At 36.9% G+C, this 25,098-nt stretch overlaps 1 protein-coding gene across 1 annotated transcript in view; it reads right to left on the bottom strand.

Annotated features, from left to right (window-relative positions):
* Nucleotides 1-33: 33 nt before the first annotated feature.
* The window catches only part of LOC111144809 (signal transducing adaptor molecule 2), a 33,257-nt gene continuing 8,192 nt past the window's right edge, over nt 34-25,098 (bottom strand). Inside the window, exons 7-13 of the mRNA XM_022499298.1 lie at nt 19,205-19,299; nt 16,934-17,016; nt 16,703-16,790; nt 15,659-15,713; nt 7,026-7,179; nt 4,306-4,475; nt 34-2,474 (exon numbers count right to left, since the gene is read on the bottom strand). Of these exons, the coding sequence (XP_022355006.1) occupies nt 2,243-2,474; nt 4,306-4,475; nt 7,026-7,179; nt 15,659-15,713; nt 16,703-16,790; nt 16,934-17,016; nt 19,205-19,299 (877 nt within the window). The 3' untranslated portion in view covers nt 34-2,242. The remainder of the gene's footprint in view (nt 2,475-4,305; nt 4,476-7,025; nt 7,180-15,658; nt 15,714-16,702; nt 16,791-16,933; nt 17,017-19,204; nt 19,300-25,098) is intronic.

A 25,098-nucleotide genomic window follows, 5' to 3' on the forward strand; every position in this document is an offset into this window, starting at 1 on the left:
TTTGGCAGAAAATATTTAATTATAAAGAGGTCTTAAAATAAATACAACCCATAAGATCATGGAATAGAAAGAAAATTAACAACCCTGTTATTTCCTATTAACACGAAAAATACCATCTTAGTACACAGATTTTAATAACATTTTATACTACTGACAACCTGCAACACAAAATTCATTACAGTGTGGCCAAAATAAAATTGTTTTTAAGAGGGAGAAGAAACTTCTGGATGTATAAAATTTCACAGATAAATGCCAATATACACGATTTATATACATGCCGCATGTTATATTATTCCAAAACTACATTTGGTGAACTTAATTGGCTGATCCCAATTTAGCAGGTGTGCAGTATTTATACTAGTTCAAAGACTTAACCAAGTTAAGCTTTTACAATTCCGATCACAATTATACATAAAATATTTACACAAACATTAAAATAACCTTATTAAATACTGTTTGGGAGGAAAAGATGTAAGATTTTTGATATATATATGCCAACATTATCAAGAGCAGCTTTATAAATGCTTTTTATGTTTTTTCTTTAAAGAACAGAAGATTCGTTTCCAAAAAATAAGGTACCCTTTTAGCATTTTTTGTAAATATATAACTGAATTCACACGGAAGGAAAATACTGGGTGAAAAAAAGAATATGAGACATTCAAGGTTAAAACTTTTTCAGCTACTTATATCTGAAATAAGACAATGATAGAAACTGGGCTTTCAAATACTGTTGTTTTTTCCTTTAAATGTAGACCAAGTAGTATATAGACTATTTTATTCTAGGACACAGTTTCTTTGGAAAAAGAACATACTTGTAATTAAATTTCTGTAAATAGATAAATGACAAAAATTTTCAGAGCACTGTCTTCAAATGGATTCTTAGCAGAAAGATTAAGGGTTCTCTTTAAAAAACAATTTAGAAATCTTGCTCCCAGGCAAGTAGCTTCACTGATGTCCTTTGTTTCTCCCAGTCTAAGTACCGTGTATCTGTAAGCATATATATTCGCCATCTTCTATTTTGCGTTATCTAACAAGTTGGTAGATGATGCAGTAGTGTATGTATTTTTAGGAGAAAACAATCCCTACTGGTTTACTACGTAATTCCTATAGTATATGGAATCTATTAGCACTGCAAACTTATAAAATGCAGACTTCAGAAAAACTGTCCTGATAGTTTCCCTATCAATCCCACAGGCTTAGAATTATCTCTGAAAGGAATGGCCAAATTTCTCAATAGCCTGGCATAGCAATGGTACTTGAACAACACATCTATAAAAACACACTTATTATTCATGCTTGGGATATATCACATCAAATTACTAGGAATGTCTCATGGGTCAAATTGACAAGTAATCTGTAAAAAGAAAATGCAGCATCTCTGCACACCACACTTCAGGAAGGAAAACAAGGGGACCTTATTATCTTCATTAGAGAATGGCCAAAGTCACTTTAGAAGGTCATTAGTGGCAATACTAAATACAAGGGAGCCTTGTAAGAAAAACATTTGTCTTCAGGGAATGGAAATGTTTTATGGGGCATTCCTTAGCCCATAGCCGCCATGACAGGGGAGTAGCTAAACGCTTTATTGCACATCTGCATTTCTACAGTCTTCACGTTAATAACAGAAAACATTTTTGTTCCTTCCAAATTGCTCTTGCTTCTAGAGACAATTATATGCTAATTATTACTCAACAGAACAGAGAGCAAAACTGACAGTACTGCAAACACAACTGCAATTTAAGGAGCCAAAGGGAAATATGCTAGCAAGCTAAATGCTCACCCAAAAAGAAGTTTGCCTTTTTTAAAATAATAGTTTGTGGCGGACACTGAAAAAAATAAGCAGACCAAAAAAAAAAAAAAAATACTCAAAGGTTTTGGTGCTCTCCCAGTTACCATGATGTTTTAGGGATAAACAGTGGTGTCTTTAAAGCAAAAACTTCATACTCCTAGCTCATGCTGTTTAGTATCATAAGGCTACTTATTGGGTGTCGAGATTTGAAAGTAAGACAAAATTAACTGGAAGCTACCTGAAGCTGCCTCTGATCAGAAGTTGCACTTCAAACAAATTGGACTGGAAAAGCCCTTCATGGCCTAGCACAGTAAGATAAGTTTTTGTGCTTTATTTATTCATGGTTCTTTTGAGTTGAGAAAAAAATTTTTTTTCTTTTAATATTTTTAGATTAGAATCACAAGGGTCAAGTAATACGCATATGAAGGCTTTCAAGAAAATGCCTGGTTTGTTCTAAAGAAGAGGCTGCTGATGGTAATTTGTTTGCTGCTGTGCGACTGAATGAGCTGGAACTGCCACTGGAAAGCCGGCCAGTTGTGGCAAACTGGAAGAAGTAGCGTTCTGGTAAGATGACATATCCACAGACATCCCCATCTGCTGTGTGTAAGCAGCAGTACCAGCAGCTGACTGAAGGTTAGAGTTCTGGTTCATGTAAGCAGGGTTGGAAACAGTGTCTTGTCCAGTGCTACAAACAAAATATTTAAAAGAAAACCATATTTACTTTGCACTATCTAGGTCATGGTAAATCATCATGAGACAATAAAAATGCCTATCTTTTTAAGTTTATATAACTGCTGTTCTGATTATAATTTAATTACTCCAACTATCCAACACTGTTAATATAATCTTTATATTTGCTAAGAAGAAAGTACTCAAAAAAAGCAAACAAAACAAAACAAAAAAAAAATTATAAGATTCTAAGGCCTATTTAATTTTGTTTTCTCCAAAATCTCTTACTGCAAATATTTAAAAATCTTTGAGGAGATGCAGACTGTGTTTCTCAAAGGGGTATCCTTGGCCAGCTACAATGAGCACAGAACCCTCCAAAGTACACCTGTGGACCGTATTCTCCCTTCTCCTAGGAGGAGACCGCCTCTTTTCCTCACATGTTCTACACTTTCCTTCAATAGCGGCACTTTCAAAGTCCCTGGTAACTGAACCTGAATCTCTACATAAAAATAATAAAGGAAGGGAGAACAGTGTAATCCACACAGGACCCTAAATTTACCCTCAAGATATTCTTGACCTATATAGCTTACTTACTAACACTAGATCAAAACAAAAAAAAAAAACCAAGTTGAAAAATCACACCAAATTGCAGAACTCCTGCTTATTCCTATAATTACTATAACATACTTTTTTTTTTTTAAAAGATTTTATTTATTTATTTGACAGACAGACCTCAAAAGTAGGCAGAGAGGCAGGCAGAGAGAGAGGAGGAAGCAGGCTCCCCGCTGAGCAGAAAGCCCGATGTAGGGCTTAATTCCAGGACCCTGGGATCATGACCTGAGCTGAAGGCAGAGGCTTTAACCCACGGAGCCATCCAGGCACCCCTAAACATACATTTTTTTTTTAAAAAAAGACATTAATTTCAAATTATACCAAATACACTGTTGATTATGAGAATTAATGTCTATACTCCTTCAATTTTTTTTCTGCATAACTTCTAGTGTCAAACAGAGTAACAAAATTTTACATTTTAACTGAACTAAACACCAATGTGAACAGGTTTACTTAATTTTTGGATACTACCTAAAATTTATATTCATGGAATTTGAGTGGAAAGAGACCTTAAATATCATCTGTCATGACTACATTGAAGGAACATTTCGTATTGCTAACCAGTTAATAAAAAGCAATATTTAAACATCATTTTCAGAACAGAAGTGTTAGTATAAACAACTGGGTCACAGGAGTGCCTGGGTAGCTCCGTCAGTTAAGCATCAGACTCTTGATTTAGGCTCAGGTCATGATCTCAGGGTCAGGGTCATGAGATGGAGACCCACGTTTGGCTCCAAGCCCACAAGTCCAGCATGGAGTGTGCCTGAGATTCTGTTTCTCCCTCTGTCCCTCCCCTCCAATGCTCTCTCGCTCTCAAAAAAAAAAAAAAAAAAAAAAAAAAAAAAAATTAGACCACAAATTCCACAGCTCAAAGGCACTTGGGAGTCAAAGTAAAGTTTTCTGATATTCAGGAGTGCATGCAGATACATATACCTGGGACTGCTCTGCTAGGCTGATTAAGAGTGCTAAGTATATCATGGGCTTGTCCTTGTAAGGGACAGTTAGCTTTAGTTTGTCCCAGAGACCCAGACTATAAGCCATGTCTGGGCAACCATTTTAGTAGGGATAGTAAAGCCAAGAGCATTCTGACTTCATGGCATTAAGAATGAGAAGTTCTACAACTTTATCTCAATTATTATTATTATAAAAAGAAAAGTCAGTTTATTCTCATTATGAAATTCAGTGAAAATTTAACGTATACAATTACAAAATTAACACAGGTCCCAAAAACTTACCTTAAATATGGAATCTGTGCAGGCTGTGTTGTCACCGAGGAATTGACATTTGGAGGCACAGATCTCAGTGGACCAATGGGATCTGGTCCTATGCTATAGCTTTGGGGAACAGTGACTTGGTGAATGCCTTGACCCATATAGTTTCCACCATGTGACTGAACTGGGTATGTCTATTAAACAAAGAGAAAAGGTTGATTCACTGATTTCCCAAACATCTATCTAACAATATATTTAATACTTTAAAAGCCTTAAATGAAATAAAATGTTATAGTTATTTAGAGCACAATCTGGTTCTACCAACCTATCCACCCTAGTACAAAAAGTGGAGAACTTCCAAATCACAGTGCCAAACCTATGGAAATTTATGATTTACTTGATTGTTCTTTTACTTTGCAGGAGATGACATATTTTTAAGCAGCAGGCTGGAATCCATCCAGGTTGCCTATTACTCAAGAACATGTCTTGGGCAGAGCCCCCAGGAAACTACATACTCCCTTGAAGGACAGCCCATTATCACTTCAAGTCACCAACCCAATGACAACCCTCTTCACCCCTATCCCAGGATGACTTATTCAACTCTTAAGAATGAAACTTGGAAGAGTAAGAATAAATGGTATCAGGGCAGGGCGCAGACCCTCTCTGGCAATGTCTCCTTTATTTTCTGCCTTCACAACAAATAGGAAAAAAGTAAAGAAGATATTTAGGTAAATGAGATGTATCCTCAGGAAACAGCAAAATGGTCTAAATTTCTTTGGATGTTTTATGTGCCCTACCTAATGCTTATGGTATTATCTCCATCTGCCTACCAGTATAACAGTGCACATACTTAATAATTAAGTATCATACAGTAACTATCATCACTCCAGTTTTAAACAAAGCTATGTGCAAAGCAAAGACCATGGAAGGGCGCCTGGGTGGCTCAGTCAGTTAAAGTGTCTGCCCTCAGCTCAGGTCATGATCCCAGGGTCCTAAGATGGAGCCCCAAGTTGGGTTCCCTGCTCAGTGGGAAGCCTGCTTCTCCCTCTCCCTCTGCCACTCCCCCTGCTTGTGTTCTCTCTCTCTCTCTGGCAAATAAATAAATAAAATCTTAAAAGAAAAAAAGAGCATGGACATGAAAATTTAGCATGCTGGAAGTGCCAAATCGACTTTAATGTAGCTGCAATCATATCGCCTCCTTGGCCAACACATACCAACCCACTGACAGCAGACTGAGCCTGGGAATGGACCTCTTCCACAGTGCAGGGTTCCTGAGTAGACTTCACAGATTTAACTCATGGTGTGTTACTCCAACATTTTCAGTAAGAAATTTTTTTCGAATTAGAATAGGACCTTTGGGGGCACCTGGTGGCTCAGTCGGTGGCGCCTGCGACTCTTGATCTCAGGGCTCTGAGTTCAAGCCCCGTGCTGGGTATAGAGATTACTTAGAATAGGACATTTGAATATTTTAAGTGCTATTATACATGAACAGTATAGATAGAAGGTACGTGAAGAATCAAACAGATAGAAAGCGAACTTTTTAGAAACCTGAGTTATGCTTACCAAAACAGATTATAAACAGTATGCAACTGAACATAAAAACCTGACACAGGAATGATAAATAAACCTTCAGACACACACAAAGAAGCAAATATAACACAGTTCTATCATACAATGATGGAGACACTTCTATTTTGTTCCACTTTCACAGTAGCAGCAAATAAACTCATTGAAAACAGAAGCAATACTGAATAAACTCCAGCTATCTTTTGCACCCAGAAATCCTTTCTACCCTCATATGCAATGATTCTTTTCTCCACTTTCAAAAGTTCGGGACACAGCATATTTGATAAATGCATCTTGTCTGATGTGACAGTTACCATAGAAACTCTTCATTTTTACTTAACAATTATGGCGTGTCAAGTTATCTAGCTTATGCACCCACATTCTATCTTTTCTCCTTGGTGTCTCCTTCACATGCTCCTTTATATATCAGTTCTCATAAATTAACATGAATTTTGTTCATCCAAATCCATTCTGAATTCAATTGCTAACTGGCTGAAATTTAAAAAAGGTTTCAGAATACTTGCTAGTGATAAATATAAGTATTCATTCAGCAGGAAGCACAACAAGGTGTACAGTTCTGGGAGAAGAGGCTGTTTATTAATGGCTTCTGGACCCTGCACTGAAAGACCTGCATCACGTCCTTCCTGCGCATGACTTTTTAACATTTAAGTTGTGCATCAAAGAAAAAATATACAGCATGACCAGAGGACAAAAGAAGTTCACTAATAAGCCTTTTACTCATCATGTAAGTCAAAGAAATGTTGAGAGAAATTTTTCAAAGAAATGTTACCTCTTGGTTTTTGAGAAATAGGAATAGCATTGGTGCCGCAGCTAGGGAACTTCTGGTAGGTCAGGCACTGTCCTAAATCAGAGGACTTGAACTTTTTACTTAAGGGATTTTTGCTTTACATTTACAAAAGCAAATGAAAAACCAGGACTCCCATCATCTATTTAATGGTCTCTTTGTTCATGTTAAAAATGAACTAAAATTAGTTATAAAATACCTGTATCTCATTTGTCCTGGTGAACACTAATTGTTTAGCCCATACTTTTTGGACCATCGAAGATGAATTTTATGATTTTATACATGGACCATAGAAATTTTAATACTAAACTTTAAAACATTTTCTTTAAAACTTTTGTCTAATTTTGAAAAATGTTCTAAAAAATATGCTCACCTGCATTGGAACCCCGGCTGATGAAGGGGGGTAATGTGCCGGAGGATGGAGCTTTGAATAGAGTGGATATACCGGTGCTTCATTCACCAACTTGTTATATAGTTCCAGGGCTTCCAAGACTTTTACATTCAATTCAGACAATTCTGAATGCTTCCTGATAGAGAAGAAAAGCACTTTAATATTCTTTAATGCTTTTAAGCATGTATTTAGGAACATAAATTACTTTTTAAATTTAGCACATTTTCTATTCTTATTTTAAAAGGTTCTTTATATACAACGAAAGAACATCCACCATGGGAAAATGGAAGGAGGAATTCCTTAATTCTTGTAATAACTAGGCTGATAGGACTTCATAATATTAGGAAAAGTCCGTTCTATACCTCATAAAAATTCACTCAATTCGTAATTTTGGTGCTAGGACAATTCTGTTTCACATGTTATAGGCTTCTGTTAAAACTCAATTACTAAGCAAAATAATTTCTCAATTTTGGAAGAACCCAAGCCTTAATTAAAATCTAAGTAGAAGAAGTACTCAAGGCAAGTCAGTAGCCTGCTTTGAAGCATGATATGACTGAAATAAAAACACACTCACAAACAAAATCACATGATTTTCATTTGCTTATACAGAGAATCAAATGAAAAAAATCTAATAATTATCCTTGAAAAATGCAAATAAAAACAATGTATATATAAACTAGTCCCTATTGCTCTTGTTTGCTGGTTTCTTTTGAGAAAGTGAGTGAAATCAGATACTCTGCTGTATAAGCAATCCAGATAACGGCATTTTTCAAATTTGCCCAAAGAACCCCAGTGCAAATCCTTCTGACTTGGTACAATTTTGTTTATTCCCCTGGGGAGTAATAAAGAACTTCCACTGCAACTGACAAGTTCATACAAGTTACAGGGCACTTCGTGGGGCACCCACGGCCTATATATTAAATATAGCTTTTTATATACGCACAGAGAGGATCAAAAGACAAGCAACAGAGGCGGATGACCAGACACAGGACTACCAAATAAATGACCTGGACTGAATCCTATCAAGACTTATCACCTTTCCTCTATAATGTTTCCTTTATAATGTTATGTCTGAAACCAATAAAAAGGTACTATTTCCTCTCTTTCCGGTGTGACTATATAAAGCAAGTCAAACTATTTTCAGAGTATCATTTGTACGCCACACAGAAAGCTTCAGAAATTAGTGTCCATGCTGATAAAGGTGTGACTAAGAATTAACCATAGGCATTTGGTCCACATAACCCAGAATACTGATGAAACACCAGAAGAACACAGGAATCACCTTCAAAGATTTGGGACACATCCCCAAAACAAAAAATTTTTACTAACTGTGCCCAAACACAATACTAGCACAAAGAAAATGGAGAAGATGTAGTTTTCTCCTTCAAAGAGACTACAATCTATTGGGGGGACAAAGCTAAGCACATGGAAAATAGCAAGCAATGTAAGATGGCATATAATTGAATTCAAAATTATATGAAAAAGGTAAGGAACAGAAGAGTTTAGAAAAGCAGACTAATTTGGGGAGTGGTAGACTGAGAAGTCTTTATGGAGAAGCTGGGACTTAAACTGGTACCTGAGGAAGGATAGATAGGCCCAAGCCAAAAAGGAAGAGTAGGTCAGGTCAGTGGGACAGTGTGAATTAAGACAGGCAAAAGGAATGAGAAGGGAACACAATGGAAGAATGAAAAGGGCAATTTGATCAAGGTGGGAGAAAACGATTTTTGGAGGGCAATAGGAAATAAGCTTAGAATGTTTGGAACAAGGGCTCAATTGGTTAAACATCTGACTCTTGATTTTGGCTCAGGTCATGATCTTAGGATGGTGGGATCCAGTCCTGCAACTCTCTAAAAAAAAAGAGTAATCTGGAACATTGTTAAGTTCAGACCATGGATCTCTCTTCAGTACATCTATATAACGTTTTTGGAGTCACTTTACGTGTCTGCCCAGTATAATTTCTTAGTGTGATAAATGTTAAAAAATCTCATTCCAGGGGCACTTAACAGTCAGTTAAGCATCTGCCTTCAGCTTGGGCCATGATCCCGCGGTCCTGGGATTAAGCCCCACCTTGGGCTCCCTGCTCAGCAGGGTGCCTGCTTCTCCCTCTCCCTCTTCCCCTCCCCACTCCTCCTGCTCTCTCTCAGATAAATAAATAAAATCTTTAAAAAAAAAATCTCATTCCAAACAATGGCAGAAAATAAACGTAATATTTCTTTTTCTGACAGTAAAGTTGTTTTTCTTATTAGGAAAAACAAAAATTTTTTTAAAGATTTTATTTATTTACTTGACAGAGAGATACCAAGAGAGGGAACACAAGCAGGGGGAGTGGGAGAGGGAGAAACAGGCTTCCCGCTGAGCAGGGAGCCCAATGCAGGGCCTGATCCCAGGACCCTGGGATCATGACCTGAGCCAAAGGCAGATGCTTTAACAGGCTGAGCCACCTAGGCGCCCCTAGGAAAAACAAACTGATGATGATCCATTCAAGGAAAAAAATGGTATTTTATTCATTTCTGAATGCCTGACAAAGGTAAATAGTCAATAAAAATTTGCTGAAGTCAATGAAACTAGGAGCTGGTTCTTTGAAAGAATTAATAAGATTGATAAACCCCTGGCCAGACTTATCAAAAAGAAAAGGGAAAGGACCCAAATAAATAAAATCATGAATGGAAGAGGAGAGATCACAACTAACACCAAAGAAATACAGACAATTATCAGAACATACTATGAGCAACTCTACGCCAACAAATTTGACAATCTGGAAGAAATGGATGCATTCCTAGAGACATATAAACTACCACAACTGAACCAGAAAGAAATAGAAAGCCTGAACAGACCCATAACCAGTAAGGAGATTGAAACAGTCATCAAAAATCTCCAAACAAACAAAAGCCCAGGGCCAGATGGCTTCCCGGGGGAATTCTACCAAACATTTAAAGAAGAACTAATTCCTATTCTCCTGAAACTGTTCCAAAAAATAGAAATGGAAGGAAAACTTCCAAACTCATTTGATGAGGCCAGCATCACCTTGATCCCAAAACCAGACAAGGATCCCATCAAAAAAGAGAACTACAGACCAATATCCTTGATGAACACAGATGCAAAAATTCTCACCAAAATACTAGCCAATAGGATTCAACAGTACATTAAAAGGATCATTCACCACGACCAAGTGGGATTTATTCCAGGGCTGCAAGGTTGGTTCAACATCCGCAAATAAATCAATGTGATACAACACATTAATAAAAGAAAGAACAAGAACCATATGATACTCTCCATAGATGCTGAAAAAGCATTTGACAAAGTACAGCATCCCTTCCTGATCAAAACTCTTCAAATAGGGATAGAGGGCACATACCTCAATATTATCAAAGCCATCTATGAAAAACCCACCGCAAATATCATTCTCAATGGAGAAAAACTGAAAACTTTTCCGCTAAGGTCAGGAACACGGCAGGGATGTCCATTATCACCACTGCTATTCAACATAGTACTAGAAGTCCTAGCCTCAGCAATCAGACAACAAAAGGAAATTAAAGGCATCCAAATCGGCAAAGAAGAAGTCAAACTATCACTCTTCGCAGATGATATGATACTATATGTGGAAAACCCAAAAGACTCCACTCCCAAACTGCTAGAACTTGTACAGGAATTCAGTAAAGTGTCAGGATATAAAATCAATGCACAGAAATCAGTTGCATTTCTCTACACCAACAACAAGACAGAAGAAAGAGAAATTAAGGAGTCCATCCCATTTACAATTGCACCCAAAACTAAGATACCTAGGAATAAACCTAACCAAAGAGACTAAGAATCTATACACAGAAAACTATAAAGTACTCATGAAAGAAATTGAGGAAGACACAAAGAAATGGAAAAATGTTCCATGCTCCTGGATTGGAAGAATAAATATTGTGAAAATGTCTATGCTACCTAAAGCAATCTACACATTTAATGCAATTCCTATCAAAGTACCATCCATTTTTTTCAAAGATATGGAACAACTAATCCTAAAATTTATATGGAACCAGAAAAGACCTCGAATAGCCAAAGGAATATTGAAAAAGAAAGCCAAAGTTGGTGGCATCACAATTCCGGACTTCAAGCTCTATTACAAAGCTGTCATCATCAAGACAGCATGGTACGGGCACAAAAACAGACACATAGATCAATGGAACAGAATAGAGAGCCCAGAAACAGACCCTCAACTCTATGGTCAACTAATCTTCGACAAAGCAGGAAAGAATGTCCAATGGAAAAAAGACAGCCTCTTCAATAAAATGGTGTTAGGAAAATTGGACAGCCACATGCAGAAAAATGAAATTGGACCATTTCCTTACACCACACACGAAAATAGACTCAAATTGGATGAAGGACCTCAATGTGAGAAAGGAACCCATCAAAATCCTTGAGGAGAACACAGGCAGCAACCTCTTTGACCTCAGCCGCAGCAACATCTTCCTAGGAACATCGCCAAAGGCAACGGAAGCAAGGGCAAAAATGAACTATGGGGATTTTATCAAGATCAAAAGCTTTTGCACAGCAAAGGAAACAGTTAACAAAACCAAAAGTCAACTGACAGAATGGGAGAAGATATTTGCAAATGACATATCAGATAAAGGGCTAGTGTCCAAAATCTATAAAGAACTTAGCAAACTCAACCCCCAAGAACAAATAATCCAATCAAGAAATAGGCAGAAGACATGAACAGACGTTTCTGCAAAGAAGACATCCAGATGGCCAACAGACACATGAAAAAGTGCTCCGTATCACTCGGCATCAGGGAAATACAAATCAAAACCACAATGAGATATCACCTCACACCAGTCAGAATGGCTAAAATTAACAAGTCAGGAAATGACAGATGCTGGCGAGGATGCGGAGAAAGGGGAACCCTCCTACACTGTTGGTGGGAATGCAAGCTGGTGCAACCACTCTGGAAAACAGCATGGAGGTTCCTCAAAATGTTGAAAATAGAACTACCCTATGACTCAGCAATTGCACTGCTGGGTATTTACCCTAAAGATACAAATGTAGTGATCTGAAGGGGCACGTGCACCCGAATGTTTATAGCAGCAATGTCTACAATAGCCAAACTATGGAAAGAATCTAGATGTCCATCAACAGACGAATGGATAAAGAAGATGTGGTATATATACACAATGGAATACTATGCAGCCATCAAAAGAAATGAAATCTTGCCATTTGCGACGACGTGGATGGAACTAGAGGGTATCATGCTTAGCGAAATAAGTCAATCAGAGAAAGACAACTATCATATGATCTCCCTGATATGAGGGAGAGGAGATGCAACATGGGGGGTTAAGGGGGTAGAAGAGTAAATGAAACAAGATGGGATTGGGAGGGAGACAAACCATAAGTGACTCTCAATCTCACAAAACAAACTGAGGGTTGATGGGGGGAGGGGGGTTGGGGGGGTGGGGTTATGGACATTGGGGAGGGTATGTGCTATGGTGAGTGCTGTGAAGTGTGTAAACCTGGCGATTTACAGACCTGTACCCCTGGGGATAAAAATATATTATATGTTTATAAAAAATAAAATTAAAAAAATAAAAATAAATAAAAAAAAATTTGCTGAAGAACAGCAAGTATTTTCCAGAATAGAAGCTACATCTGTAGTCAGTGGCCATGGAACAGAAAAAGCCAACTGGCCTATTCAGAAACTGAAATTGAACGAACAGGTGAGCTGTGACTCAAAAAACTTGTATCAGAAATGGTCACTCTGATTTTTAACTGTGCTAGATCTATTTCTTTGAAGATACTCTTTTTATCAACAAAAATAAGATTATACTGCCAATATCCTTTTGCATTACATAGTATGATATTTTTCCATGTCAATACTTATTTTTATTATTATTTTTAATTATTTTTTAATTTTTTAAAAAGATTTTATTTATTTATTTGATAGAGATCACAAGCAGGCAAAGAAGCAGGCAGAGAGAGAGAGAGAGGAGGAAGCAGACTCCCTGCTGAGCAAAGAGCCCGATTTGGGGCTCAATCCCAGGATCCTGGGATCATGACCCTAGCCAAAGGCAGAGGCTTTAACCCACTGAGCCAGCCAGGTGCCCCTATTTTTATTATTATTTTTTAAAAGATTTTATTTATTTGACAGAGAGAGAGAAGACAGTGATAGAGAGAATACAAGCATGGGGAGTAGAAGAGGGAGAAGTAGGCCTCCTGCTGAGCAGGGAGCCTCTGGGGCTAGATCCCCAGGACCCTGGGATCATGACGTGAGCAAAAGGCAAATGCTTAACGACTGAGCCACCCAGGCGCCCCTTCCATGTCAACAGACATTTATCAATGACAGTGCTTTTTACTGTATAATGTATAGATGTGTAATTTTATTTTTGAAATCAATCTTACACTGAAAGACGTTTTAGTTACTTCCAACTTTGCTATTATAAATCCAATTTTGTTGTTATAAATAATTCTGCAAAGAATCTTCTAAGAGGTAAATCTTTGCATATATCCTTATATATTTAGTATGGGCCTGAATTTGCTGGGTTAAAGTATATGGACTATTTTTAAGATACAGAAAGGTTTATAGTGATTCTACTCCTAGCCCTAAGGTAATACTGACATTTTTCTTTCTAATCATTTCCAGTTTGAATACTTACTGACCATTAATATTCTTGCACTGAAACCACAGTAGATAGATACGTAGATATTTAATGCTTTCTCCAAAATAAGAACGAAAATGAAACTACCACCATCATTTCATTAACTTTTTTTTTAAAAACATCTTGACATTCTTACCCCCACCCAAAGAGTTTATTTATTTTTTTGACAGAGAGACAGTGACAGCAGGAACACCAGCAGGGTAAGTGGGAGAGGGAGAACCAGGCGTCCTGTGAGGAGGGAGCCTGATGAGGGGCTTGATCTCAGGACCCTAAGATCACGACCTGAGCTGAAGGCAGATGCTTAACAACTAAGCCACTCAGCCACCCTATTTCATTAATTTTTGACAGGGATTTGTTTCTCGTTTATGTAGAAAATATAAAGGATTTATAAAAAACATCTTATAGAAAAACGTTATAATCTTCAGTGACTAGAAAAAAATCTTGAGATTACTACCCTTCTCTGATAAAGGCAGGTAAGTAAAGTAATTCCTGTTCTTCTTGTGCAGGGTTTTTAAATTTTTTTTTAAGATTTTCTTTTATTTGACAGAGTGCAAGAGAGAGAACAAGCAGGGGGAGCAGAAGCAGGAGAGGGAGAAGCAGGCTCCCCACTGAGCAGGGAGCCCGACGAAGAACTTGATCCCAGGACCCCAGGATCATAATCTGAGCCCAACACAAACGTTTAACCGACTGAGCCGCCCAGGTGCTCCATCTTCTTGTGACGTCTGATACCGTAGTTCAACAAACAGAATCTAGAAAGGGATGATGATGGAACACTAAAGCCTTATCCTTGTCTTCCATTCACTATGGCTTCAAACAGAAAGCTGAAGAACCAGAAAAGACAAAAAGAAATGAAAAGTTCAAAATGCTGAGTCTATCCTTCAGTGCTGCTGCTTTTTCTAAGGAAGAGTAAGACTGTGTGGGATAAGGAAATTAAAAGGACAAGAGAAATACAGAAATACAAGAAGAAAAACAAGGAGAGGTATGTGTTTGGATTTAGCTTCACAAACACAAGGGAAATTTCATTTGAAAGTTTTACAAATACTACTTCTCATCACCTAACAAGACCCAGTCTTCATTCTGTGCTCTATTCAGCTTAATCCTCAGTACTCATCATCCCTCAGTTCCAGCCCAAGTAAGAAAACGAAGACTGGTACCATAAGAGCATGAGCCCATCATTCTAGGCAATACCATACTGCCACAGGGGGAAAAATGCTACCAAAATAAAAAATACCAGTTTGTAAGAGTTTTGGAAACTGAGAGACAATTTCAACAGATTGAACAGTTCACAAAACCCTTTAAAGTTTTGCCAAAAAACAAGTAATCCACAAGAAAACTATTCTTGCTGGGGTGCCTGGGTGGCTTAAGCATCTGACTCTTGGTTTCAACTCAGGTCATGATCTTGCTGTTGCACAACTGAGCCCCATGTAGGGTTTTTTGCTCAGTATAGAGTGTGCCTCAGATTCTCCCTTCTTCTCCCTCGAGATCATGTGCATGCTCTCTCTCAAACAAATAAACAAAATCTTAGGAGGAAAGAAAGAAAGGAAGGAAGGAAGGAAGACAGGCATTACTAAAAAAATTCCAAAATATATTAGAAATGAAACCTGAGTTTTGTTCTTTTTTTTTTTTCAGTAGTAGTGTGACATGGAACTTTACTATTCTCTGCATTTTAATAACATTCATAGATTTGTAAATGAGAAGGTTGTTTACTGACTGAATTATGATGTTTCTTGTTTAGAGCCATGCAAAGTCACCAGTTTCTATACACATTTCCTAAACCAATGCTTATACACAAAAAAATGTAATTTGTCTTAACTTCATCTTGTAGGAATCTTTCAAAAGTATGGTTTTTGAAAAAAATAATAAAGTACATATTTTAGAGCAAAGAAAACAAAAACAAAAACAAAAACAAAAAAAAAAGAAGGAAAGAAAGGAAGGAAGAAAACCATACATGTTATTCCCTGCACAAAAAAATCTCACCTATCAATCTCCTCAAGTTTTTCATCTATCATTGGACCCATCTGTTGGCAGATATCTGTAAACACAAAAATAATTTTGAACCTTGAAACTTAAACCAGTTTAAATCAATTTCGACAATTTTTAACAACGGAACACACCAATACACAATACCATGCATAATACACAAAAATGAAGTTTATGCTAGAAGAAGGACTATAAAAGACTTAATTTTAATAATACTCAGCACCAATGTTAATATATCTGACCAAAGGCAAAATCAAAATCAAAAGAGAAATCTGACCATGTTCTCTGAAGTACTAAGTTTACAACTGTGAATTTTGGATCCACCTCAAAACCTAGAAAACTATTAGCCAAGTAAATGAACTTGAGTCACAGTGTATCAAATATATAATTGTGTACAGATTACAAATGAACATTTCTCAAGTGCTTAAGCCATTTTAAAATTAAACATTCTGTGTTATTTCCAAATGTAAACACTGATAAAATGGATAGCACAGTATCCTATATTCATAACCAGAGTTTATTCTATAAAAAGATTTAAGACTTATCCATTTATCAGATATTTTTCTCCCAAAAGATTTAAAAAAAAGGCATGAAAAAACATTTCTTTTACTTCAAATTTCTTGTGGATTAAAAAGACACATCAGCAGGCATCAAATGACTACATTACGAAGTTAACACCGATCACGTATAATTTCGCCCTTTAAAATCAAGAGAATTATAAGTTAAGAATTTCTAAAACTTTGACTCAATTAATTTCGTATGGTCTTATTCTTAATTCTGTCCTTTTCTGAATTCCAACTCTCTTCAGACAGTATCACTAGCGGGCTTAGAGAAAAATAAAGGCTTCCTTCCTGAACATGTTAGGCAGGTTTGTAACAACATCTTCCAAGTTATATGTTTACTATTTTATTACACTAGTCTGTTTCCCAACAGAGATCTCTTAATTTCTAGAAGCAAATACAAGGCAGAAGACATTTAAGACATTATAAATTGCTAAAATAGTAAAAGACATTAAATTAATCCCTAACGCTCACTAAGTACCTTCTAAATCCAAGAGGTCTTGGGAGTCTGGTTTTGAATCTGTTGGATCTATACTCTGGAGTACCTGCAGGGCTCTATCCATCTTATCCTAAAAAAAGTAAATGCACATTTAGAAACTCAAAAGCTTTCATTTCAATGAACATAAAAATTACTCTTACCAAGCATTCTCAAGGATAATAGGTTTTTTAAAAATATTGATAGTTTAACTATTAAACAAAAGAAAAACTCTACCTCATCTATATAAACAGGCTCAGGCTCTGATTTCTTAATTTCCTCCTCCTCATCATCAATTACATTCAATTTGTCCACAGCTGCTATGGAAACAAAGTAAACTTTAAGTTCCTCAGCATGTACTTTGGTATTTTAGTCACTAATATGTAAGTAGCCTGTGATTATCCATAAGAAAAAAAAGGAAACCCTTTAGTCATCACATCTCATAATTAATACACGTTATTACATACGTTCATTCACTCATACCACAAACATTTATTAGCCCTTACTATGAGCCAGGCATTGGAAATACATCAGTTGAGTATAACAGACAAGAATCTCTGCCCTGATGGAACTTACCTTCTAGTGGAACAAGTGAGCAATATTAACGGGAACTGTCATTATAGGCATTTTCTGAAAAACTGAGGGTTACCACTAGGATGAATACACAAGACAGTAGAGCGTAATCTGAACAGCAAAATTCAGAGTTAACTATATGAGCTCCTTCTATGCTTTCCTTGCTATAAAAATGTATTTCCCAAATGAACAAAGAAATACTCAATTTCAACCTAACTTTGATAAGTTTTAAAGCCAAAGAAAACAACCCCCCCCTTTCGTAGTGAGAAGGTTGAAAGATAATTTATAAATGTATACATCTAGAACACAACTTAAATGTTCACTGGAGTGTTGCTGTAATGAACTATATTTTAATAAAGTAAATTTTGATAAAAATAAAATTACAATAAAAGTCTACCTTGCCTCTAACCCAAAAATCTCATGTAGGACATGTGAGAGCTTTGAATGAAGACATTGTGTTCTGGATGAAGAGTACTTAAGGTTCCCAATAAAATGCACACCCCTCAGGGGAAAAAAATCTCTATAACCAAAGGATTTTTAAGTCCCAACAATTAGCCACTTACTTCAAATATTTGGCTAACTTTCAAAGACAGCCTAAGGAGCAGACCTCAACATAACATAAGGATACACTGAAAACCTAGATTAGTTTTTATTTTTAAAACTACAGCTCAGGTGCTCTAGCCTATGCCAAGGGGAAATTTCTATATAGAATCCCCCAAGGATGGTCTTCTGAAGTTATTAAAAACCAGCATCTTCAATTTTCACAACTACTTAGCGATTCAGACCAGAGGAATAAAAAGTATAAATACTGGGAAAGTACTTAGTCTTTACATGAGTCTTCAAGTCTCTCACGTTTACTTTAACGGAATGCCATTGCTCCACTCATACAAAGATGATGTTACACGTAATGCACACAGCCTTCACAATTCAAGTTCTTTCTTTAACACTGATAATACAATCTAGCACGGACATGTCCTGCAGTGAGTCAGTGTAAGTACATCTAAGAGCAGACTGGCTGACTTCAGAATCATGGCTCTATCACCTACTAGTCATATAAACCCCCAGCTTCAGTTTCCTTATCTGTAAATGGGTAAAAAACATACCTATCTCACAGAGTTATGAGGATTAAATGAAATAGTGCAAGCCACTGACTTTGCATAATACCTGATAAATGAGTACTCAAACACCACTGAACTGCATTATTTCTGATCATGAGCTCCGTTAGTAATACTATTAGCTGTTCTTTACACTCAGCAACCCCCATCTTCCTGCCTGCATAACAAATGGAAGTTTTCTCTGCATGGTTGACAGCAGAAGATCTGAAGCAGGAACCCACTGTCTTAATTACCCTGCTTTATTACTTCATGTTCCCTAGAATCAAATCAAGGTGAAGAAAAATTTAAAATTTAGGAGTACTCCTAACCCTTGTAATCATACTTGGCACTTGTCAACCAGCCCCCACCCTGCCACCTACTCCCCTTGATACTGTGGTTCAGTGATGAATAAAATCAGTATTCTTTATACTGAACACACAAACTACCTCTTAAACCATAATCAGGTTGAATTAAATATCTGCATGGTCATCACAGATTATTTTATGCCTTATATATAACTATGTACATTAATTCTCAGAGTTGAAAAAATAATGGAATTGACTTGGAGTAAGTTAACCCCTTAATTTTTAAGAAATTAAACTGTATTGTCTACAAATAATTTAAAACAAAGTTAAATGTCAATCTACTTTATATTCAAAATTGAACCAGGGCACCTGGTTGGCTCAGTTGGTAGAGCATATGACTCTTGATCTCAGGGTTGTGAGTTCAAGCCCCAAGATGGGCATAGAAATAACTTAAAAAACAACAAAAATAAACTGAACGATTAAACTCAAGTGTAAAAAACTTTAATAGATTTAACCTTCCCTAAAATTTAACTTACCTGCCTCAGACTCTATGTTTAAATTAGTTGTTACAAAATTAGATGGGAAGAGTCCTATTCCTCTGTGATTTTCTCCTTTCCACCAATTGGCATCACTGAAAATATAGTACAAAAATGTCACTTGTTCCTCTACATTTTAAGTACATTACAGGTCACAATCAAGTCCCCTTTATCAACAACCCCAAGTCCCAACCCCACATCCAGCCTACCAAACCATTACCATAAAGCTGGTATGTAGTCTTCCTGCAAGTGTATTTTTTATTTGTTTACATATACCTACAGAAAAGTCTATAGATACATTAATCATTATAGATTTTTACATTTTATATGCTAATACTTTCATATCTTGTTTATCCCTTTTAAAGATCCCTCATCCGAATACAGCATATTTGATTTATCCATCCCCATACAGATGGGCACTTAAATTCTTTCACCTTATAAAGACTGGTGTAATGATCATTCTAGATTCTGGGGCACACAAGCAACAATTCTTTAGGCCTACCCACAGATGTGGACTTGCTGGGCCTCAGGATAAAAATATTTTCCATTTTACCAAATAGTGCCAAATAGTCTCCCAAGTGGTTATGGCCATACACCATCCTCCTTCCCTCAGCAGCATGTGAGAATGTCATTTTCCCTCAAGCTTGTTAACTGTCCAAGCCACACTTGGTATCAGACAGGAGAGAAATCATCTCTCAAGGCTATGCTCATTTGCACTTCCGGGGCATCCACACGTTTTGCTGGCCATTCAGACTGCCTCTTCTATAAACTGTTTGTTCATTTTTTCTGTCTACCTTTCTTTTCCATGGGGCTATTTCTTTTCATGGATCTGTAGGAGTTCTTTATATATTCTGGATAGCAACTGTTTGTCCGAATTATGCAAATACCTTCTCTCAAACTGTCACTTGTCTTTTAACATATGTTTATAGTTTCTTTTACTGCACGGTGTTTTTTGTTCCATGTAATCAAATTTAGCAATCTTTTATGGTTTATATAGCTTTCTTAAAAGAAATCGTTCTCTATCCCTGAACTCCCAATACTGTTTTCCAATACACTTAGTAGTTTTGGTTTTCTTTCTTATCTCTTCCCTTTGTTTAAATTTTTTTTTTCCCTTAAAGATTCACTTATTTTACGCACGCCTTGGTGGCTTGGTTGGTTAAGCGGCTGCCTTCAGCTCAGGTCATGATCCCAGGGTCCTGGAACTGAGCCCCACATTGGGCTCCCTGCTCATGGGGAGCCTGCTTCCCCCTCTCCCTCTGCCTACTTGTATTCTCTCTCCCTGTCAAATAAATAAAATCTTAAAAAAAAAAAAAGATTAATTTATTTTAGAGAGTGTGTGTTAAGTGCAGGGAGGGGCAGAGGGAGAGGGAGAGAGAATCTCAAGCAGACTCTGAGCTGAGCATGGACAGAGCTCGATTTCACAATCCTGAGATCGTGACCTGAGCAGAATCCAAGAGCTGGAAGCTTAATCCAGGCACCCCACTCCACTCTTTAATCCATTTGGAATGAAACCATATGTACTATGTGAAACTGAGTCAAAGTTTTATTTGTACTCTATAAAGAGTCATTCATCCCAGCCATTCATCCCCCAAATTTATTGCATAGTACATCATTTTTTTTACTGATTTATGATATCCTATCTTTCAAACAGCAGGCTGCTATCTGTTCATGAGCAGATGGATCTAGATTCCATTCTGTTGAACTATCTATATATTTATTTACTACAGCTTATTAATATGCCTTGATACTTGGCAAGGAAAGTGCCCTTTCATATTTCCATATTAATGTTAAAATTAAAACGTGTTCAAGGTCTCTGAAAAAAGTCCTATTGGGATTTTAATTAGAAATGCACTGAATTTATGTCTTAATATGGGGAAAATGAAATCTTTACAATATTAAAGTTTTCTTTACCCTGAATATGTGTCTCTCTCCATTTATATTTAATATGTCATAGGGGTGCCTGGGTGGCACAGTCATTGAGCCTCTGACTCGGTTTCAGCTCAGGTCGTGATCTCAGGGTCCCAGGATCAAGCCTCGAAATGGACTCTGCACTCAGCACAGACTCTGCTTGGGATTTTCTCTCTCTTTCCCTCCACCTCTCCAACTCGTGCTCTCTCTCTCTCTCTCAAAAAAAATAAATCTTAAAAAAAAAAAAAAAAGAAGTTGTATTTCTTTATATCTTTCAAGGAATTTCTTAACTTTCTCCATAAAGTCCTCCCATTTCTTTATTAGATTTAGCCCTAGATCATTTATAATTTTTTATTACTATTGAGAATGGCAATTTTTTTTCTATTACATTTTCTAAATAGCTGCGATTAAAGTACCCACTGATTTTTGTTGAGCTTATATCCAACAACCCTGATGAGATGAAAAAAAAAAAAACCAAAAAACCAAAAAAACAAAAAAAACAACCCTGATGAACTCTTACCAATTTTAATAATTTGTCCACTGATTCCCTTGAACTTTCTATATGAACAATCATAGAATGTAGAAATGATAATTTTGTCTATTCCTCTCCAAAAATTTGACTTACTGAGTAGACATTCCTAAAAATGAAACTTGAGGATGAATTAACTCCTAGGACTCTGAAATACCATTTCATTTAAAAAGTACCACAAAGAGGGCGCCTGGGTGGCTCAGTGGGTTAAGCCACTGCCTTCGGCTCAGGTCATGATCTCAGGGTCCTGGGATCGAGTCCCACATCGGGCTCTCTACTCAGGAGGGATCCTGCTTCCCTCTCTCTCTCTCTGCCTGCCTCTCTGTCTACTTGTGATCTCTCTCTGTCAAATAAATAAATAAAAATCTTAAAAAAAAAAAAAAAAGGTACCACAAAGATGTGAGCTATATATCACCCAAATTCTTAAAATCAGAAAATAACTGATGTACTGACAATTCTAATATATAGATGTCTAATACATATCTATCATGTCTGCTGATGTCTATATAAAATGAGGAATTCTCTTACATGCTTTTTAAATTAAGCATCCCATTTTAAAAAGGACAGTTGAACTCAGAGGAAATTTTATATAAAACCAGAAAAGCCAAACCTGTGAAATGGACATGTGGATTTTATTTGAATCTATCAACGATTTTATGTGTAGCCTTCTCTAGTGGTCCTACTAATGTAGGATCATTTCCCTCCCAACCACTACTATGAACTCCCTAATGAAGCATAAAAGTAGGCAAAACAACCAAAGGCCATGTTAAAGCATGACGACTCCTTCCTAGCCCTAATTCAGCTCCATATTCCCTCCACTGACAATCTGTTCATTCTTTGGAATGTTAATGACACAAAATACTGTTCAATTTTAAACTTCTAAATCAAGTAATTCAGCACTATAGTTTTACATAAATTATTTGATAATTATATGCAGCATTTACACTTAGAGCTTTTTATATTAAGAAAAAAAATCACAGCTGAGTGAAAAGCGATAAAGACAGAAACTTTACTATCAATTGATTAATTATACACCAAACACTTATGAAAACCTACCAAAGAGGGACAAGTAACATCAGGTTAAGCACTGAAGTTACAAAGCTAATGGAGAGAGTTTATGCCTTCAAGAATGAAAATCTAATGCAGTATTTTTCAACTCTCCTGTTACAAGAACATGTTACTTTGCTTTACCTTCTGGGATTTGTTTTTGCCTTCCCCCTTCCTCCCACCCAAGGAAGTGCTGACCCTCTTCAGAATCATGTAGCAGGAGAGACATATGTAGAGATGTGATTACAGTACAGTATGAGCAATGCTATTATGTTCAGGGAGCTATAGCAGCACAGAGAGAGAACTCCTGACTACTGGAAACTAATAACAGAGAGTAAAGGCTTCTCAGAAGACGTGAAATCTACATGGGTTTTGGATTAAACAGGCATTTGCCAGGAAGAAAAAGAAATTAGGGCTTTGGAAATATAAATGACATCTGCCCTGTTGCCATCATAAATAAACAAGAAAATTAAAATATAAACAGAAAACTTTGCACACTAAAAAGAAACAAAGTTATCCTGGCTCATTTCAGGTCTCAAAATAAATGAAAACCTGAGTCTCCCCTTTAGGCCATTAACTTCTCAAATAAAACAACTTATTTGCTGACTTTTGTTTTTTAAGATTTATTTATCTAAGAGAGAGAGAGAGAGAGGGAGAATCCCAGGTAGACTCCCCACTAAGTGTGGAACCTGACATGGGACTCAATACCATGACCCATGAGATCATGACCTGAGCCGAAATCATGAACTGTATGCTTAACCAACTGAGTCACCCAGGTGCCCCTTTGCTGACTTTTATAATGACAATGGCTAAAGATAATTGATGCCTTTTTTACGGATATGATGATCATGTGAAAAAACCACAAACATACAAATAGTAAGTGTGGAAATCTTGGTAATCTTGTGGGGGGGTCATTTCCTTAAAATACCTATTATTTAATTTAGGCAACCAATCCTACTTGATTATTTGGAAGAGCACATAAAGAACAAACAAGAAGTGGTGAGATAAAGCTAAAAATGTAAAAAGTGAAAAGATTTTCTTTTGGTATCTTCTTCTCTTCTTCTTCTTCTTTTTTTTTTTTTTTAAGATTTTATTTATTTATTTGACAGACAGAGATCACAGCTAGGCAGAGAGGCAGACAGAGAGAGAGGAGGAAGCAGGTTCCCCGCCAAGCAGAGCGCCCGATGCGGGGCTCGATCCCAGAACTCTAGGACCATGACCCGAGCCGAAGGCAGAGGCCCCAACCCACCGAGCCACCCAGGCAGCCCTTTTTGGTATCTTCTGTAAAGAAGAGATGTGTCCCTCTTCTATTAGCTCTGTTTCTTAAGCTGAAGTCCAAGAATGATGTATCTTCCAGGGACTTTAAGTTCTATCTATGAAAATTTTAATTTGTGCTTTCATTTTCACAGCAATACGAAAACAACAAATAGGATCATCGAGACGAATCTCCTTTTAACCGAAGACTACCATTTAATGTTAGGATCCCAGTTTGCATTTGTGCTTAAAAATCTTGCCAGTGATAATCCATCACCCAGAATGACAACATTTAACCTATAGGTGTTAATAAACGTGTCTATAGCAACTTTCAGATTGGGGTATTCTATCATTAAAATGACAGCAATCAACCTACATATTCTAGTATATTCATGTTGAATTCTCTTAGAAGTTATAAAGAAAAAGGTTCTCTTTTGCAGTGCTAAGTCTCAACTGAAAATAGTTTTGTAAGAGTCTAAGTTGTTCAATGACTTTGAGCTTCAACATGTGTGAAAAGACACATGCAGCCCAGCAACATAACCCTTCCCTCACTGCAAGCCTACAGACTGCAGTAAGAGTGTAACGCCATGTGAACATCCAGTGATGTGAAGGGATACGTCCTGTATGAAAGACTCACAACAGGCACAAAAGAAAAAGAGAACTGAGTTATCACAGCACAGGGTAGTACAGGCCTGCTGAAGATAAGTGATAAAGCACCTGTGTCATTACTCAGTACTCTACCTTGTAAGCAGCAATTTATTTTTTAAAGACTTATTTATTTCAAAGAGACAGAGTGCATGCATGAGAGGGAACAAGCATGCACATGAGTGGGAGGGACAGAGGGAGAGGAAGAGAGAATCTGAAGCAGACTCAGACGGAGCAGAGCCTGACTTGGGACTGGACCTCATGACCCTGAGATCACAACCTGAGCTGAAATCAAGAATCAGACGCTCAACCAACTGCACCACCCAAGTGCCCCAAACAGCAATTTATTTTAGAATATTTTCTCATTAAATAAAACACTCAAAATTTGAATCTTAGAGCAAAAACTACTCGTATTGTAGTTTAGTCTCTATTTATTTTACAAATTTAATTTCTAGTTGTATAGTAGTACCTGAAGTATAAATCTAAGTTCTTTTGCAAATATTCCAACTAA

Source organism: Enhydra lutris, unplaced genomic scaffold (assembly GCF_002288905.1).
Source record: "Enhydra lutris kenyoni isolate GAN:26980312 unplaced genomic scaffold, ASM228890v2 scaffoldscaffold1, whole genome shotgun sequence".
Classification (NCBI taxonomy): domain Eukaryota; kingdom Metazoa; phylum Chordata; class Mammalia; order Carnivora; family Mustelidae; genus Enhydra; species Enhydra lutris.